Here is a 17,264-nt window from a genome sequence, read left to right on the forward strand (position 1 = left end):
CTGGCTCTTGTCTTCTCAGCTATTATTCTGAGTCTGCCATCTCAGACTACATATCTCACTATATGTCTGACATGTGGCTTGAATCCACACTAGCCAGCTGTGTGACTCTGGGTGATTAATTTCTTTGGACTCAATTTACCTCTTCTATAAAAGATTGGGGGAGGTATAAGATGACTACAGGCTGCAGTAAAATAATCCATATTAAGCACGTGGCACAGTGCCTGGCATCCCGTCAATGTTAGTTGTAGCTGTTGAACTAATCATCATTTCTCAACCCTTATCACCTGCCCCCACTAGTATAATAAAGTCACTTTATCAAATGGATAGTTTTGAATCCTAATCTCATTTCCTCTCTCAACCTCCCCAGAGACTGTTCCCTCCCATTCTCAACTCTCCTGGTCTGATTAGCTCCCTGTTCATTACTCTTTAGCCTCCTCTGCAGGCACATCCTCCTCTACCTGGTCTTTAAGTGTTGCACTTCCTTTCCCCCAGATCCATTTGTCTTCTTCTCCTAGAGCCTCTGACATGTATCAGGAGCTTCAAATAACACCTATGCTGATGACTTCCAAATCTCTACTTCTAACCATATCTCTCATCTCAGCATAGACCCAACTGCCTACTCCTTGTCTTCATTTAGATATCTCAGAGACAGGACTCATGATCTCAACTTTCTTTCCTTTGTTTTAACTCTCCTCAGAAGCCTTTCTTTGTGCATTTTCTAACACTTCTACATCCATTCATTTACCAGATATCTATTGAGTACCTACTACGTTCCAGAGTTTTTTCTATATACTATTTTGTCTTAGAAAATATTTGAGAGAGCTTATAACTAGTAGGCAAAGACAGAACAAGGGGAGTAGGATTAAAGATTAAATAAAGATTAATTAAAGATTAAATAAAGCCAAAGATAGGAACAAAATGAATTGAGATGGGCCTAAACACACATAACAGTGGCTTTAAAATCCACCAAAAAGGAGTCTCAATTTTGCTTTAAATTCTCAAGCAGCTAAAGGGGTGAGGAATATCTTGCCAGTGACTCAATAGGATGCCCATGAGAAAATAAAAATAATTATTCAGAAAAACTAAGAGAAACTAAAAATAATTTGAGTACTCAGATCAGACAAGATTTTTTTCTGTGAGGCCTGCATTATGAGGTCTCTGTATGAGGTCATTCTAATGACCAGATATTATTCAGGAATTACTTTCTCAATGTGGCAGGTGGGTGAACTCAGGCTCAGTTACTTGCTTCATACTAGTCACACAGCCAGGGAATGGCAGGGCCAAGATTCAAACTTATATACGTATGGCTCCCAAACCCATGTTCTTTCCATTCCCTGATAGTGCATTTAAAAAATAAATGTCCCCCACCCAGCATCTCTGAGACAACAGATATCTACATACAATGTCCATAACAGGACAACATATGATATCACAAAAGCTCTGTATCTTAAAGAACCCCTGGCAGCTTCTGTACTTTCAATTTAAAGACAAATGCATAGCCCTTGGTAGAAAAGATTGCGGGAAGGGAAGAACATGAAGTATTAATAAACATCGTAAAATCATTACCTGGTCCCTTAAGTAGCCTCTGAAGTAAGGGCAGCGGGGAAAATAAAATTGCAGGAGGTTTTTTTTTTCCCCTCCTAATAGATTGTACATTTCAACAGCTAAAAGGGTATGAAAATTTAACGGAATTTTTAATGTCTTTCTAGATTTTACGATACCACAAAGAGATCATCTTCATTCTCCTCGCCACGAGAACAGATGGGTGACAGGGCCTCCTCCTGCCCGCAGAGGCTGTCTGAGCAGCAGGCAAACTTCTGGGATCAATAGAGTTCACGGCAACGTGGTATCTGTCAGCAAACCTTGGAGAAGGCCATTAGTCAACCGGTGACCTGCCAACCTGACCACAGCAGCCTTCTGATGTGAATTCTCAGAAAGGTTAGCCCGTGCTGGGAAACTGAAAAGGTCATGTAGGTATCTCACCATCAAAACTCTACAGAACTGGGGTAAAGGGCAAAGCAGAGGAGCTAGGAAGTCAGAGGTAAAGGGCCACCTCAGAGGCCAAGGTCGTCACCCATCCACTGTGTGACCAAGAGAAGCTAAGCAGGAGAGGCAGCAGCTGACGTGCTACACGCGATGGAGAAGAGCAACCACTGGAAATGGCTGCCTTTCAAGAACATTGAACTAAATGTCCTCTAAATGGATGACAATCATGGCATGAGCTCAGGTGTCCAACCAGGATCTAGAAGCTAATAATTTTCAGAAAAAGGGGAAAAAATCCAAAACTGAACTGTACATTTTAATGTGATTAAAACACATGTTGCTTTGTAAGATGTCATATATTGTTCACTTGTTCTTCTGGAACTTCAGAGGAACCGAGATAGTTCTATTCATCTGGGAGCCACATCCTTGGGCCTCCTTCCCCTATGCTATTTCAGAGAAAGGGAAGAAGGAACCTCTGAGATGGCAGGCATCTTTTGTGATCTTCTTGAGGAATCTCCTTGAGTCAGCAATGAGAAGGGGCTTTGGTGTCCAGCAGATCTGGATTAGGATCTAGCTCCATGATTTACTAATATTTTGACTTTGGGCAGGTGATTTCATTAAATCAGACAACCCCCGACTCTTCAACTGTTTCTTGCATTCACTGGGTCTAAATTATCTTTTTCTATCTGGGTCATTTTCCTGCAGATAAACTACTTTTTTGGTCAGTGGCCTCTATAAATGTGAGGCCTAGAATGGGACACAGGATTTCAGATCTAATCCGACCAGAAGTGGCTCTTCCTATCTTGATCTGAATAGTGCAGCTGTATTAGTGCAGCTCAGCCCCAGGAGGCTCTGCAGCCTTGTGGTCAGATGTGCAGGCTCTAGAGAAGACCTGTCTCTGGCTCTATTACTTACTGTGTGACTTTGAGCAACTTACTTCTCTGGGCCTTGGTTTATTCATCAGTAAAATAAGTATAGTAGTACCTACCTAGACTGGTTAAGGGGATTAAATAAGTTAATAGGTATAAAGCATCTAGAAGTGACTGGTATATAATAAGTACTCAACAAATATTTACTTGGTTCATTACTCCTTAGCAACCAAGTGTTCTCTAAGAAACCTAGGTTACTACTGAGATTACATATGCACCATTTTTTTCCTTCCTTGTATTTTTTTTATTGCAGCATAATTGACATACAACATATTAGTTTTAGGTGTACAACACAATGATTTAATATTTGTAAATATTATGAAATGGTCATTGCCGTAAGGCTAGTTAACATCCATCACCCCCGGCCTCTGGCAACCATGAATAATATCCCATTGTATATATATTCCACATCATCTTTACCCATTCATCTTTCAATGGGCACTTAGGTTGCTTCAATATCTTGGATATTGTAAATAATGCTGCAATGAACACGGGGGCACATACACCTTTTAAACTTAGTGTTTTCATTTTCTTCAGATAAATATCCAGAAGTGGAATTGTTGCATCTTGTGGTAGTTCTGTTTTTAATTTTTTGAGGAACCTTCATAATGTTTTCCACTGTGGCTGTACCAGTTCACATTCTTATCAACAGTCATAAATGTTCTCTTCTATCCATATCCTTGCCAACACTTATTTATTGTCCTTTTGATAATAGCCATTCAAGAGTGTGAGGTGATATCTTATTGTGGTTTTGATTTGCATTTCCCTGATGATTAGAGATGTTGAGCATCTATTCATGTACCTGCTGGCCATCTGCATGTCTTTTTGGAAAAACGTCTATTCATATCTTCTGTCATTCCTTCCTTGTATTTTCTAATGAAAAGACATGACTATAAATCCTTGGTAAAAATTCACCTTGTTAAGTTTAGACTACCTTCTAGTCTGCTGATATTCAAAATAATTTTTGGATTATGTTATTCAATGTATTAATTACGGTTCCTTGTTTTGTATCATTTACATATTTATTCATCAAGTCTTCTATGTATTCATCTAAGCTGTTGATTGAAAATATTGACAAGGGCAACTTAAAATGCAATGCCGCATTTCATACCAGGAACTCACAAATAGGTTGAGATATGGCCCTTTACAAACAGTCTTTGAGATAATTTCTCAGCCATTTTGGGATCCATTCTTGAACATATTCATTTCAAATGTCTCTACTTTCATTATGAGAAAACTTTAAAAATTCTCAAAAATGTGTAGCATGCAGGATACTTCTCTTCTATGCCATTTTATTGATCAATTGTGTTCTCAAAATTCTAATTAAATCATTTATTTATTAAATAATATTTAATGAGCAGCTGTTCTATCAATAAACAGATAAATAAATATAATAATAAGGTAATTTCAGATAGTGTCAAGTGCTAAGAAGAAAACACAACAGAGAAACAGAATACTGCTAGAGCAGTGGGTGGGGATGTTAGGACAGGTGGGAAGGGAAGGATCTTCTCTAATGACATTTGAGCTGAGACCTAAACAGAGACAAAGAGATAACCATGTGAATATTTTGAGAAGGGCCGAGCCAGATGGAGGGCAGAGATAATGCAAAGGCAACATACACTAGAAATGTTTGAGGACAGAAAGAAGGTCACTGTGGTTGGACGGTGACTACATGGGGGCATGGTAAGCAATAAAAAAGAGAGAGAGGGTGAGAAATATCACATAGGACTTTGTATAACATGGCAAGGGATTTAGATTCTTTTTTTTCCAATTGTAATGAAAAGCCCCTGGAAGAATTTAGGCAGCAGAGTAACATGATCTGATTTACATTTTTAAAATAATATTCTGGCTGCCATGTAGAAAACGGATTATCACAGGGAAGAACATAACCAAGGAAATCAATGAAAAGGCTGGTGCACTAACCCAGCAAGAGATGAAAGTACCTTGAACTGGGAGGGTAACAGTGGAAAGGGGTAGGAATAGCCTAATTCCAGGTTCCTTTTGGAGCAAAGTAAAAAGGCCTTGTTGATGAACTGAATGTAAGGTGTGAGAGAAAACGAAGCATCAAGAATAACTTCTAGGTTTGGGTCCTGCCCAATTGGGAGAACTGTGGTTCCTTTTACTGAGATGGAGATGCCTGAAGGAGCAGCACGTTGTGCGGCTGGGCTGTGTGGGCAAATCAAGAGTTCTGTATTGGATCTCAACCTCCCTATCCATCTACGCCTCTATCAAGCATTCATTTAGTGGTGATACTAGGACACAAAGAGGAGACAAAGAGTCTTAAAACACAGAGAGTCTACAAGAGGATATAAAAGCAGACAGACAAAATGGAAGCACCAGGTGCTACTGGAGCTTGGTCTACGCACCAACCACCCAGACAGGGAGTGTTACTGAGAAAAGAATTTCAAGAACAGGCAACACCTAGGGTTAGAGTAGCAGGACTTATTCCTAGTAAACCCAGGCTACCTCCTGATGACATCTTCTTTCACAATTATAGGCTTAATAATCAAAACCAAGATATCTTATATCATTAATATGAAGGACACAGGTCAATAGTTTTGAGGGACCAAACTTTTGGAAAATTGGGATAACGTATGACCATTTCTTACCTCTAAGCAGCAATTCAATCTTATTCTCAGGGGCTCTAAGATCATATCTATAACATTTTCTTCACTGTGGATGCCTGATTAGGCATGAATGTACAAAATTGACTGAGATGGTCAAAATACTCTTCTTAGGTTTTGTTTTCTTTCAGCCATGCTTGGTCTGAATGAAGCTAGTTCTCTGGGATAATGATTTCAGCATCCTCTTGCATCCTGCTGGCTTCCAACTTTCTCAGCTCTGGCTACACTAGCCTCATTTCACCGTGCCCCCTCCTGCCAGAGTATTTCAAATTCTGTTTCCTCTGCCTCAAGCACTGTTCCCACCCCTCTTCACAGACTTAATGCATATCAACCTATTTTCAGCATCACTTCCTCAAACATTTCCTAGTTTCTCTGACAAGTTCATACCCCGTCTTATATTTATACCCTTGAAGCTACCTCAGCAGCAATTTTGTTCTGGGTTGATTAATGCTCTCTCCACTAGACTAAACACTCTAGGAAGGCAGGAACCCTGCTGGCTTTGGTTCACCATTATTCTCCAGCACGCAGCACAATGCCTGGTACTAAGTTGATGAACAAGAGCAAAGAAGGAAAATAAGAGTCTTTCCTCTCTTTTTTTTAACTCAGTCATTAATATGATCTTGTCTTTGCACCCCATTAGCCCAACCTTCTTTGTTTTCCTTCCTTTGAATAAAATTATCATAAATCCTTTTTAGTTATTCATAGGATTTGGCATTAGGGGAGCCCAATGTTAGCTCCACTATGATATAGAGTACTGAATCTTCTTTTGTTGGTTAATTTAGTTACCACTTACTGGGGTCTTACCAGAAGTCAGACACTTCATCTTATATATATATATATATATATATATATATATATATATATATATATATATATATATATATATAAAATCACTGTTTCATAAGGACGATGCAAGGTAGGTATTCCTATACCTGTTTAATAGATGAAGAAGTCCAGTCTCAGAGAGGTTTAGTGATTCATCCAAGGTTATACAGACAAGATGGAAATCTGGGATACGATCCTTGGTCTTTCTGACTTTAAAGCTCGTGATTTTTGGTTCCCCCGAATGTAAATCTGTGTCAAAGCCTATTTTTCGAATTTGATGGGAAATATAAATGTGATAGTACATGAAAAGAAGAACTCTTCTAAAGTTGTAAAGCGTTGTAGGAACATTAGTCACTGAGTTTCCCAGTTAATTATCACCAATGCATCCTGTATTTTTTTTATTTGCCTGTGGATATGTGCTCTTTTGTTCATGGGAAAAAACTAAAAATTGCCATTTCGGGGACTGAAGAATTTAGGGAAACCTGTAATTCAGATCAAGGTAACCTCTTAAAGAGTTAAGAATGTGATTATGATTCAGAAACAGATTATGATTTAGAGGCAGACATCTGATTAGTTTTATTATATCCAACTTGGAAAAAGAGCTGTGTGAATACAAAGGTGGAGCTCAGAAAAAGACATTCCCCAAAGTCAGAAGAAGCTGGTAATAATTACATGGGATTACTCAAGGGGAACTGGCTTTGGCATACAGGACCTATAACTTAGAGAGGAGTTTGTGTTCAGGAGAACAGAAAGTTGTTAAGATACTAAGAAGTAACATTTCGGAAGACTCTGTATGTGTTAGGAACATTACCTGCAATGTTTCCTTTAATCTTCAAAATATACCAATTAAGGCTCAGAACAATCAAGTACCACATCCAACAATACCTATGACAGAGCCAGAACTGAACTCAGGAATGTCTGACTCTGGTGACCAAACCCTTAATTATTAAAATAGGCAATGGCTAATATATTACTTAATTATTTTACTTTACCTACATCAGTCACTAAAAAGCTTGCTTGATATAGTCCAAGATGCAACCCTTTCCAGCTGCTTGGGCAAAGTTCAGTTCCTTCATGTTCAAGGTTGAAGACTGGACAACAGGTTGGGTGAATTCACCTAAGTCTTTCCCTCAGTGACATTCTCCTAGTGCTTAGTCCCTTTCAAGTGACAGTATCCAGATTGGCTAAATGACCAAAACTGGTTGAAAAAATAGTAGAAGCGCGATAGGAGTAGTGCGACAGGACTGGGAGTTGGAAGACCTCGTTTCTGATCTCAGTTTTGTCACTAAGATGCTGCAAGACAAAGACATTCACCCTGCCTCCCTGAGTCTTGGTTCTTCATCTATAAAATGAGGGTATTAGAGCAAAATCTCCATGATCCCTTTTGGCTCTGGTATTCACTGGCTGTCCAGTGGTAGGAAGAGAAGCTGGAGGTTGACCTCACTTTTGGGAGGCTCCCAATTATCTTCCAGATACCATACTGAAAGGAGGAGCAGTTCCATGAAACCTTGTACACAGCAAAACCTCTGAAAGCCATTACCTTACAACATGATGTGGTCACCACTGTTCCCTTGCCCTTCTGGCTCTGCAGGACTATACCTGGAAGGGCCAGCAGCTGAAATAGTACTTCTGGGAATCTAAGGGTGGTGAAGAGTGGGGAGCACAGGTACTTCTTTGAGGCCCACTGGTCAGAAACATAGAGTATCCAGGGAGTGAAGACTGTTGTCCTCCAGTGCCAAGGTACACTCAAAAATGATAACAGCTAACATGTCTACAGGCTTTGTAGACATTGTCCTCTGATCTGATATGTCATTTCAGTTTCCCAATGAATCTTGATGGAAAGGAAGGTACATAATGGGTATTATATGTGATTAAAGGAAAGAAATGGGCTTGGGAAACACACACACACACACACACACACACACTCTTTCTCATCTTCATAGGAGCTACAAAACTCCTAAAACTGCCTTCACTTTTATTTAGAGCATTGGCAGGATAGTAATGGAACCATCTCTTTAGAGCAATGAAGCCAATCTTGTGACGCTGAGTCTCTTACCAGTGGCCCCAGCTTCAAGGAAGTATAGGAGTCCCACTGGAAATTAAACCCAGGCCCCTCTCCTATCCCATCCTCCACCACTCATCCCCACCCCATCCCAGGTCCACTGCTCTAGGCACACTCAACCATTCACAGACACTCACACTCTTCCATGAATCCATGCCTCTGCCTATGCTGTTTCTTCTGCCTCACAAATCATTTCTCCTCTTTGCTTGGTAAACTACTACTCATATTTTTTCAGACACATCTCAAATGCTAGCTCATGCAAAGACTTCTTTGATACAGCCTCTAGTTACTAGTGACTTCATGCTCTGCTTACATCTGCTTACATCTCTAGATTACTGAAAAACACAACAAAAAACACTGAGATTATTAATTCAATTATCTCCACCCTTCACCCCCAAAGACATGAGATCCTCAAGGGGATGGACCATGATGAATTCATTTGTGTTTCTCCGGAACTTAGACCAGCACCTAGCACATAGGAGGCACTCAGGAGTATGGCTGGAGGGATGGATGCATGATTGGATAGGTCACTAACTGACAGGAAGAACTCTAGGTCATTCTCCATCAGGCAGAAGTTTAATTTTAAAGGTTAAAGTAAGACAGTTCGATACTCAGAGGATATATTCTTGCCTCAAGTACTGGAAAGACCGTGTTCTGCCACTTGGGCAGGAATGACAAAGATGTTAAGAGTAGACAGGGTAAGATCAAAGGCTTAGGGTCAAGGACAAAGCCCAGTCCAGAGCACCCATGGGATGGTCTCCCTCAGGACAAGGAAGAGGTCGTACAACGGGCCCCAACAGAGCCTGGAAAATGCTACGATTACCTGTGGCCAAAGGTTTCTCCAGACCTCCCAATGTAAATTACTAAAAACAGCACTGGCATCTTCTGATACCAAGATGGTGCAGCAGTTCAGCAAAACTCTAAATGAAAAACAAGTTTCACATTCTAAGGAATGAATGGGTAAATCCTTGTAAACATGTCCAGTTCTATTGGGCAAATTCAGAACACTGAGTATTCATAGCTTAAAAGGATTTCATAATCTCCACAACTATGGATGACACTGTTGGACTCAGGCTCCCAACACTGGTCCTGATAAATATTGCTGGTGAAAACCCCTTGGGCATGTTTCCACAAGGGGATTTCCTCTTCTTTCCCCAAGGATGGAGTAGCCCTAGTATAAACACTCCCATCTCCTGCTTCTATACTCTTTACTTTCTCTAGCCTGGGAAGGAGGAATCGTTTCGCTGATCCATGAGACTCTGGGAAAAACCAACGTCTACAGGGCCATGTGGAAGTGGAGCAACAGCCTTGAAACGGGGTCAGTACAGGCTTGGCATGTGTCTGTCTCCTTGAACAACCTGTGGGCTCTTTGGATTTAAACCACCTGAGGGTCAGCGAGTTCTTGGAGTTTGAGTTTAAATTCAGCAGATCAAGTGCCGAAGCAAGCCCAGCCAGATGTCTTGTCTCTTTGTCTCAGCTCCTTGGCCTGCCAATGAATGGATCAAGTCAGGGCCATGCAGGTTCCAAGGTTCAGAAAAGAGAGCAGGATTCCCCCCACTGCTCTTTAATTCAGTCTAACCAAAGTCAATATCATGCTTTGCTTCAGGTGTCTCTGTGAAATGTTCTCAACTGGTTGGACTCTGGAGCAGGACAGTGGTGAATACTGACGTATCTATGTCCCAAACACATACATGTCATTAGTCAAGATTCTTTAGCTGTAATTTTAAGCCTACAGGACAAAAATATCTAAAATTCAGCTTCAGTTAACTGCAGTGTTTATTTTACTCTATGGAAAAGCGATATTCCCAATCTTCCTAAAATAAGTTGTTTCAGTTATTTGGGGTTTTTTTTGTGAAGGAGTCTGTAATATTTCCTGTCTGGAAAGTCTCTGAGAGACTTGTTGTAGAAATGAGCTCTCATTCGGGGATTTGGGGGGGGGGGGTCTTCCACAGGAGCCCTTCTTAAGTGGTAAACAGGTTAGTGAAAAAAGGACTGTGAACACTGAATTTATGAAACAAAAACACTGTCTATCGACTAGTAGTATCATTTAATTCAAAAGAAGTTATAGGGCCCATTAACTATTAGGAATAATCAAAGCCAAATGGGGGCTTATTTAATCAAATCCTTCATTCAAACATATATTCAACAAATACTTCATCAGTATGTACCATGTGCCAGGTGAAGGGCCCACAGTGTCCGACGTCTAAAACGTGGTCTCATAAAGGGAGAGAAACCCAGTGAAAAAAATGCAGTCTCCCTCCCCTTAAGGAATGGTCCCCTTTACATCGGCTTCATCATCATTTCTGCCTCTCATTTAACAGTTAGTAACTCCTTCTACTTGAACTTTAAGTTCCTGCATTGCCTGGCTTCCCTGACCCCACAAAACGAATGATCTATAAGCTAACACACTGTACCCTTTTATGTAATAAGGCTCTTTCTGTAATGCAGATAGTCACTCTATAATTCAGCCATGCTGTACACATGCATAAAGTGGCCTGCCCCAATAATACAATGAAGCACTTTTCCCAGGAAGTGAAAAAGCAATGGAATCTGCTGAAAGAGAGCCTGGATAATCAATTAGAACAGGTGGGATGTTGCTTCTCTTCCTAAGGGTCCTTCCTCCCTGCTGATCTCTTCCTTCTTGTTTGCTTTTGATACATATTTAGGATTAGATAGGTAACCAGGGAATGATTCACACAGAACTGAAGGTCAAAATCTATTGACACAGATCATTTAATTGGACTATGTGTATATAATTCCCTACAAAATACTGGTTTGGGTTTTCTCCATCATTCTGAACATGAAATCACCTAGTATAGTTTTAATTGTCAAGAAATGTCAAGGGTAAGCTGGGATGAAGTGAGAGAGTGGCATGGACATGTATATACTACCAAAGGTAAAATAGATAGCTAGTGGGAAGCAGCCGCATAACACAGGGAGATCAGCTCGGTGCTTTGTGACCACCTAGAGGGATGGGATAGGGAGGGTGGGAGGGAGACGCAAGAGGGAGGAGACACGGGGATATACGTATATGTATAGTTGATTCACTTTGTTATAAAGCAGGAACTAACACACCACTGTAAAGCAATTATACTCCAATAAAGATGTTAAAAAAAAAAGAAATGTCTACTATATTCTTTTGATTCACGAAATTATTTTTTTTCTTTTACTTTGCATAATGTTCCCAAACCAAACCATCCAAATACCTCCTTAAGGAAGGCATTAGGTAGTAACATTTTATCTTTGGAAACTTGCAAGTAGTTACTTAAAACATTGTAAATTTCTTCCCCTGTCCTTGAAATGCACCATATAAATATTGCATTTGATCCTTAACTTACACTTCATAAATAATTTATTTCAAAAATGTCCCTCCATAAGACTATCAGTTGCTGAGGTGTTCAGTTTTCAGGGAAAGCATTTATTTACTGCGTGAGCCCAGGAAGGCTGGTAAAGACTTGCCTAAAAGCTCCACATGGAGCGAATTATGGTAATTATATTAACGCTCAAATCCATGATGTGCTGTTCAAATCTGTTAAAAGGTTTTGCACTGTAGTGTCCACATTTGATGGACAATGAGTCCACTGGAAATGTTTAACACTTCATAGGGAGGCTTCCAAGATTCATTTCTCATAGTTCCCAGAATTGCTACGACTGCCTGGAGGTGGCTTCCAGAGGAGTTTCTGAAAGAACTGAGAGTTCATATCCTCTTTAACATCCTCCACTTCTGGTTCAGACTGAAACTACAAGTTCAAGTCACCAGAAATGAAAATCAAAGGAAACATCATACAATTAAGTTTGATGACTGAGTAAGTTTTAATTCATGTATGGTAATATTATGGTTAATGATATGGCTCCTTAGGACATCCATTAAAAATCCATTAACTTAACAGGCAAAATCTAATAAAATTATTCTGGAAATTTTCTGCTAGATTAGCATTATGGACTTTTAATGAATATTTCCTGTAGGTATTGCTCTATTAGCAGAGCTAATATACTAATTAAACATGGGTCTTGTGTTGGAGGGGAGGGGAGCACAAAAAGATGAAAATAATCAGAAAATCAGAGTTGAACTTGAACATTCACCAAGTCACCTAAGATAACTGCTAAAATCAGTAAACATCACTAGAGCTTTTAAAAGCAAAAAGTGTGGACATCCCAGTACCAGCCACCCCAGTCACCCCACCTATTAATCAAAGAGTAATTTAGCTGCTAAAATGTGCCATGTCTTGTGCTGGGGCCAGAATACAAATGTAAATAAGTGAAAATCCACAGGTCAAGGAGCTCATAGTCTACAGTAGAATCAAGACATGTAAACAGGTAATCAATGTGTACTATAATAAATCTGCATTCAACACACCATGGAAATACTCAGGAACAAACAACTAAATCTGAGGGAAAGGGTGGACACATAAATTTTAAAAATCACTTAAACAATGAAGCAACTGAAGTTGAAATTTGTGTTCCAGTAAAATATTAGCTCCTTTTAGGGCCTCCCACAGGGAGGGTTTCAATCCTGACATCATTTATTGGTTCTGCGTGTGGTTATAGAAAGTTAATTATACCTCTGATTCTCATCTGTAAACAAAGTAACAGTACTTTTGTCACTGGTTTTAAGAATTACATGCAACAAGGTATGTGAAAGCACACAGAAATGTGCTTGAAATATAGAAGGGGAAGGAGGATTAGCATTTATTTGTTGCCTACTATAGCCACACAATAAACATTATTTGGAAGTCAATACAGCAAAATGATTAGAGCAGGATTTGGAATCCTCCAAACATAGGTTTGAATTCTGCTTCTACCATTTGCAAACTGTGCAAACATAGGTTAGACACCCTTCCCCTTTCTGAACCTTGGTTTCTTCAGCTGTAGAACAGAATAAATTTAAAAAAAAAACTCTGTTATGCTGTTTTGAAAATTTAAAAGGATACTGGTTGTAATGCAATAGTATCATGTCTCAGAAACAGTAAACTATTAGTTTTCATTCTACCATTAACTGTATCTTTCATAGGCAAGACTATAAAGATATACAGCATTTTGAGACTTGTCTAAGTTCATACCATCAGTGCTAAAACTAAAACTACCCTTGCTCCCAGTTCACTGTTTCAGACCCAACTTGCCTGAACCCCTCAATTACAGGACAAGAGTCCTTCCCCTAGTACTCAGTCCTGATGCTTCTTCTTCAAGGCAGGAAGCTCATGGGGAGCCTCCAGAACACCAGACTGGGGACTCAGGACTTAGTGGCCCTGCTTTAGCTCTAATGACCAGCGCACTAGTCCCTTGGGGTTGTGGGCTAAATTGTGTCCCCAAGATTCCTATGTTGAAGCTCTAACCCCAATGTGACTGTATTTGGAGATAAGAATCAACAAGGAAGTAATTAAGGTTAAATGATGCCTAAAGGGTGGGGCCCTGATCTGATAGGTTTAGTGTCCTTATAAGAAGAGACACCAGAGAGCTCTCTTTCTGCACACACACAAAGAAGAGATCACATGAACACACAGCAAGACACAGCTGCCAACAAGCCAAGAGGAGGCCTCAGAATTAAACTACCTTGTTGGCACCTTGACCTTGGACTTCCCAGCCTCCAGAACCATGAGAAATAAATTTCTGTTGTCTATGCTGTTATGGCAGCCCGAGCAAACAAAGACACCTGGGATATCTCTTTGCCACGGTTTTCTCTTAACTCTTTCCAATCCATCTCAATTCAAACAATTGTGCTCAAGTCAAACACATTCTGTCAGTAGATATTTACCAACATCTTCTACGCCAAGATACTCAAATGTATGGCAGATACAGTCCCTGCCCTCCCGAAGCTTTTGGTTGAGTATCACTTTGCTGTCTGGCTGCACATTTCCCCTGCTGGACCTGAGGCACTGTTCAAAATCCCAGTCTGGCTGGCTGGAGTCCTGACCTGCCATTCTCTGGCTGGCTCCCTCAGCCCCCATAATAAAAGACTGACTCTGTTCCCCAGTTGCTATCTCAGTTGCTGGCTCCAGATGGTCTGAATACCCAGAATTTTAAAACTAACCACCATATGACTTAAAGTATTAAGATTTTTTATACCCTGTGAAGTTATATCCACTCATCGGCTGAGAGCCCATCACACTCTGACTCCTGTCTAGGTGTGGACTATGGATATTTGTTCCACTCAAGCTCAAACTGGCTTTGGGTGCTAAATATTGGACTTCTGCTTAATCCTGCTGGAGGCCAGCCAGTTCCCTCAGGTCCCAGATATCCCAAGGAGGAAGTCTGCTTTGGTAGAAAAGTGTAGAGTCAGAGACCCTAGTCCTACTATTGACCCTACAACTAAACAGCAGACAAAAGAACTGAATCTCAGTTTTCGCATCTGTAAAATGGAAACAGCTAGACAAATAGGTTTGTGAGGGCCAAATGAGATAAATAAATTAATCACCTACCAAATCACCGACCAAAGAACTTAGAATGCAGTTGATGACTAATGACTGCTGCTTTGCTTTCTTCCTCCCATCTCCTGGTCCCAAGCTGCTCCCCTTCTCTACCAGCTCAGATCCTATGATGGTTTCAGTCCAGCCACAGAAAGTCCAGAAAGGTTCTTTCTGCATACTACCCTGGCTCTGTTCTTTACCCCAGATTTAGCTATTAGTAGTTGAACTGACCATGGACAACTGAGCTATGTTGTCCACAGCATAGCAGTATAGATGCTATGTGGATCTCTCATATTTCTATTCTTATATTCTTGCAATCTAAGAGAGTAGTCATGAGGACTCCACCAGAGAAAGGTTGGACTGAAATGACCTACTAAGTGACTCGGTTATCAAGGGGGGTTGAAACTATGGCAGACACTACTAGTTGTTCACCCATTATTTTATAGCACATCTCTCAACTTCTGGCCAGTCACATGAATGGTCACCTGACTGCCTGGCCAATTACCACACTTCCCAGCCCCCCCTGCAGCCTAATGAGGCCCCGTTAACAAGTGCTGGTCAAATATATACACTACCAAGTGTAAAGTAGATAGCTAGTGGGAAGCAGCCGCATAGCACAGGGAGATCAGCTCGGTGCTCTGTGACCACCTAGAGGGGTGAGATAGGGAGGGTGGGAGGGAGACACAAGAGGGAGGGGATGTGGAGATATATGTATACATATAGCTAATTCACTTCGTTATACAGCAGAAACTAACACACCATTGTAAAGCAATTATACTCCAATGAAGATGTTAAAAAAAAAAGAACAAAAAACAAGTGCTGGTCAATAGGATGTGATCAGAAATGATATGTCCCATTTCAATGTTATGCTTCCTCCAAAGGAATGTGGATGGATTCTTCTGGTCCTTTTTATTCTTCCCACTAACTGGCTGGGAACTGATGAGAAATGAAGAGGCTAATCTGGACCCAAAGTTGGAGGACATGTTATGAGAATGGCAGAGCTGCCTGCTAATCATTTACCTCTATTCTACTACATAAAAGGGAAATACTCTGCCATCCTGTTTAATCCGCAGTACTTTTAAATTGTCTCATTACAACCTCCTAGTCTGCACACTAAACAATACAGAAGTACTTCTCTTTAATTAGGTATAATTGCCTACCTGATGACAGCTTACTAGAATCGTAGGTAGTAACTATAAGAAATAAACATCTTTCTGGGACATGAACATGTAAACCTGAAACTTTAACATATCAGCTACCATTATACGTACTTAGTACCTGAATTCTTTTACCAGGTAAATTCCTACCAATCATCCACACCTTTACTACCCAGTTAGTGTCGCATAAAACTGGAAGTCAGGGACCCTACGGCTTTAGTCAGGAACCACTGGCTCACGTTGCAGTTTATGTCTTGCTCCTGATCCTTCCAATTTTGACCTTTTCAATTATTTTTTTCCGTATGGCCTTGCCTGGTTCCTTGAACCTAAATCACAAGACATTTTCCTAGGTCTGACTGGAGACAATCCATACACATCCCTTTGACTGTGCTATTCCCAGTTGCTCCATGCAAATATCTTCCTCAGTCTAGCCCCACGTATAAGAGTCTACATTTCAAGGCAGCTTTTCGTAACTCAGTTCCTTAAGCCCCAATACAAGGGCCTACTAGTCATGGCCTACCCATCATAACTTACTTGCTTCTCTTGGAAAAACAGGGCTGTGTTCCTATATTTTAATTCAGACAAAGACAAACAAAAAATAAACACCAATATATTCATGTGTACATACACATAAACAGAAAAAATTATTTTTTTACCTATTTTGCTGTAATTATCTGCAACCAAGTCTTCCAAGCCAACCATCTTCCAGAAACTGTCATCCCAGCCTTTCTCTGCAGAGTATGTCCATTTGCACACCAGGGAGCAGAGAGACCTAAGAAAATGGGAGAGAGGTAGGACCAATAATATGAGTCTGGCTTCCTTTATATTTTGCCTAATTCTCATCCAGATATCTGCAATAGTATTGAAAAAGTAGAATAAATTGAAGTAGGTAGTTACTCATCCCTGTTTAAATCAAAAGTCCCCACTGACACCTGTTAATGACTGAGAGCATCTTCTTTCTCTTTCAAAAGGGTCCCAGCCCTTTATTAAGGTCTGGACCAAACAGTGTATACAAATATTTGTATTTATATCTATATTCATATTTACATGACATTTGTGAGATAAGCAGAAATTACAATAATGACTAGCTACTTGATGATATGGAGCATTATTATTAAGTGTTAGGAATGAAACTGATAATTGTGGTTATGTTTTGAAAAAGGCTTCTTAGCTAAATGATACATACTGAAACACTGATGTATAAAATGATATATTATCTGGGATCTGCTTTAAAAGAGCAAGTGAAGGGGCAGTGAATGGTGTTGCAGATGGAACAGAAC

At 40.2% G+C, this 17,264-nt stretch overlaps 1 protein-coding gene across 11 annotated transcripts in view; it reads right to left on the minus strand.

Annotated features, from left to right (window-relative positions):
* FGGY (FGGY carbohydrate kinase domain containing) overlaps positions 1-17,264 on the minus strand; it is a 468,943-nt gene that overhangs the window by 283,239 nt on the left and 168,440 nt on the right. For all 11 annotated transcript variants that reach the window (XM_067006883.1, XM_067006892.1, XM_067006886.1 and 8 more), the window contains one exon: positions 16,641-16,756. In XM_067006883.1, the coding sequence (XP_066862984.1) occupies positions 16,641-16,756 (116 nt within the window). The remainder of the gene's footprint in view (positions 1-16,640; positions 16,757-17,264) is intronic.

The sequence above is a fragment of the Kogia breviceps genome, chromosome 1, assembly GCF_026419965.1.
Source record: "Kogia breviceps isolate mKogBre1 chromosome 1, mKogBre1 haplotype 1, whole genome shotgun sequence".
Taxonomy (NCBI): domain Eukaryota; kingdom Metazoa; phylum Chordata; class Mammalia; order Artiodactyla; family Physeteridae; genus Kogia; species Kogia breviceps.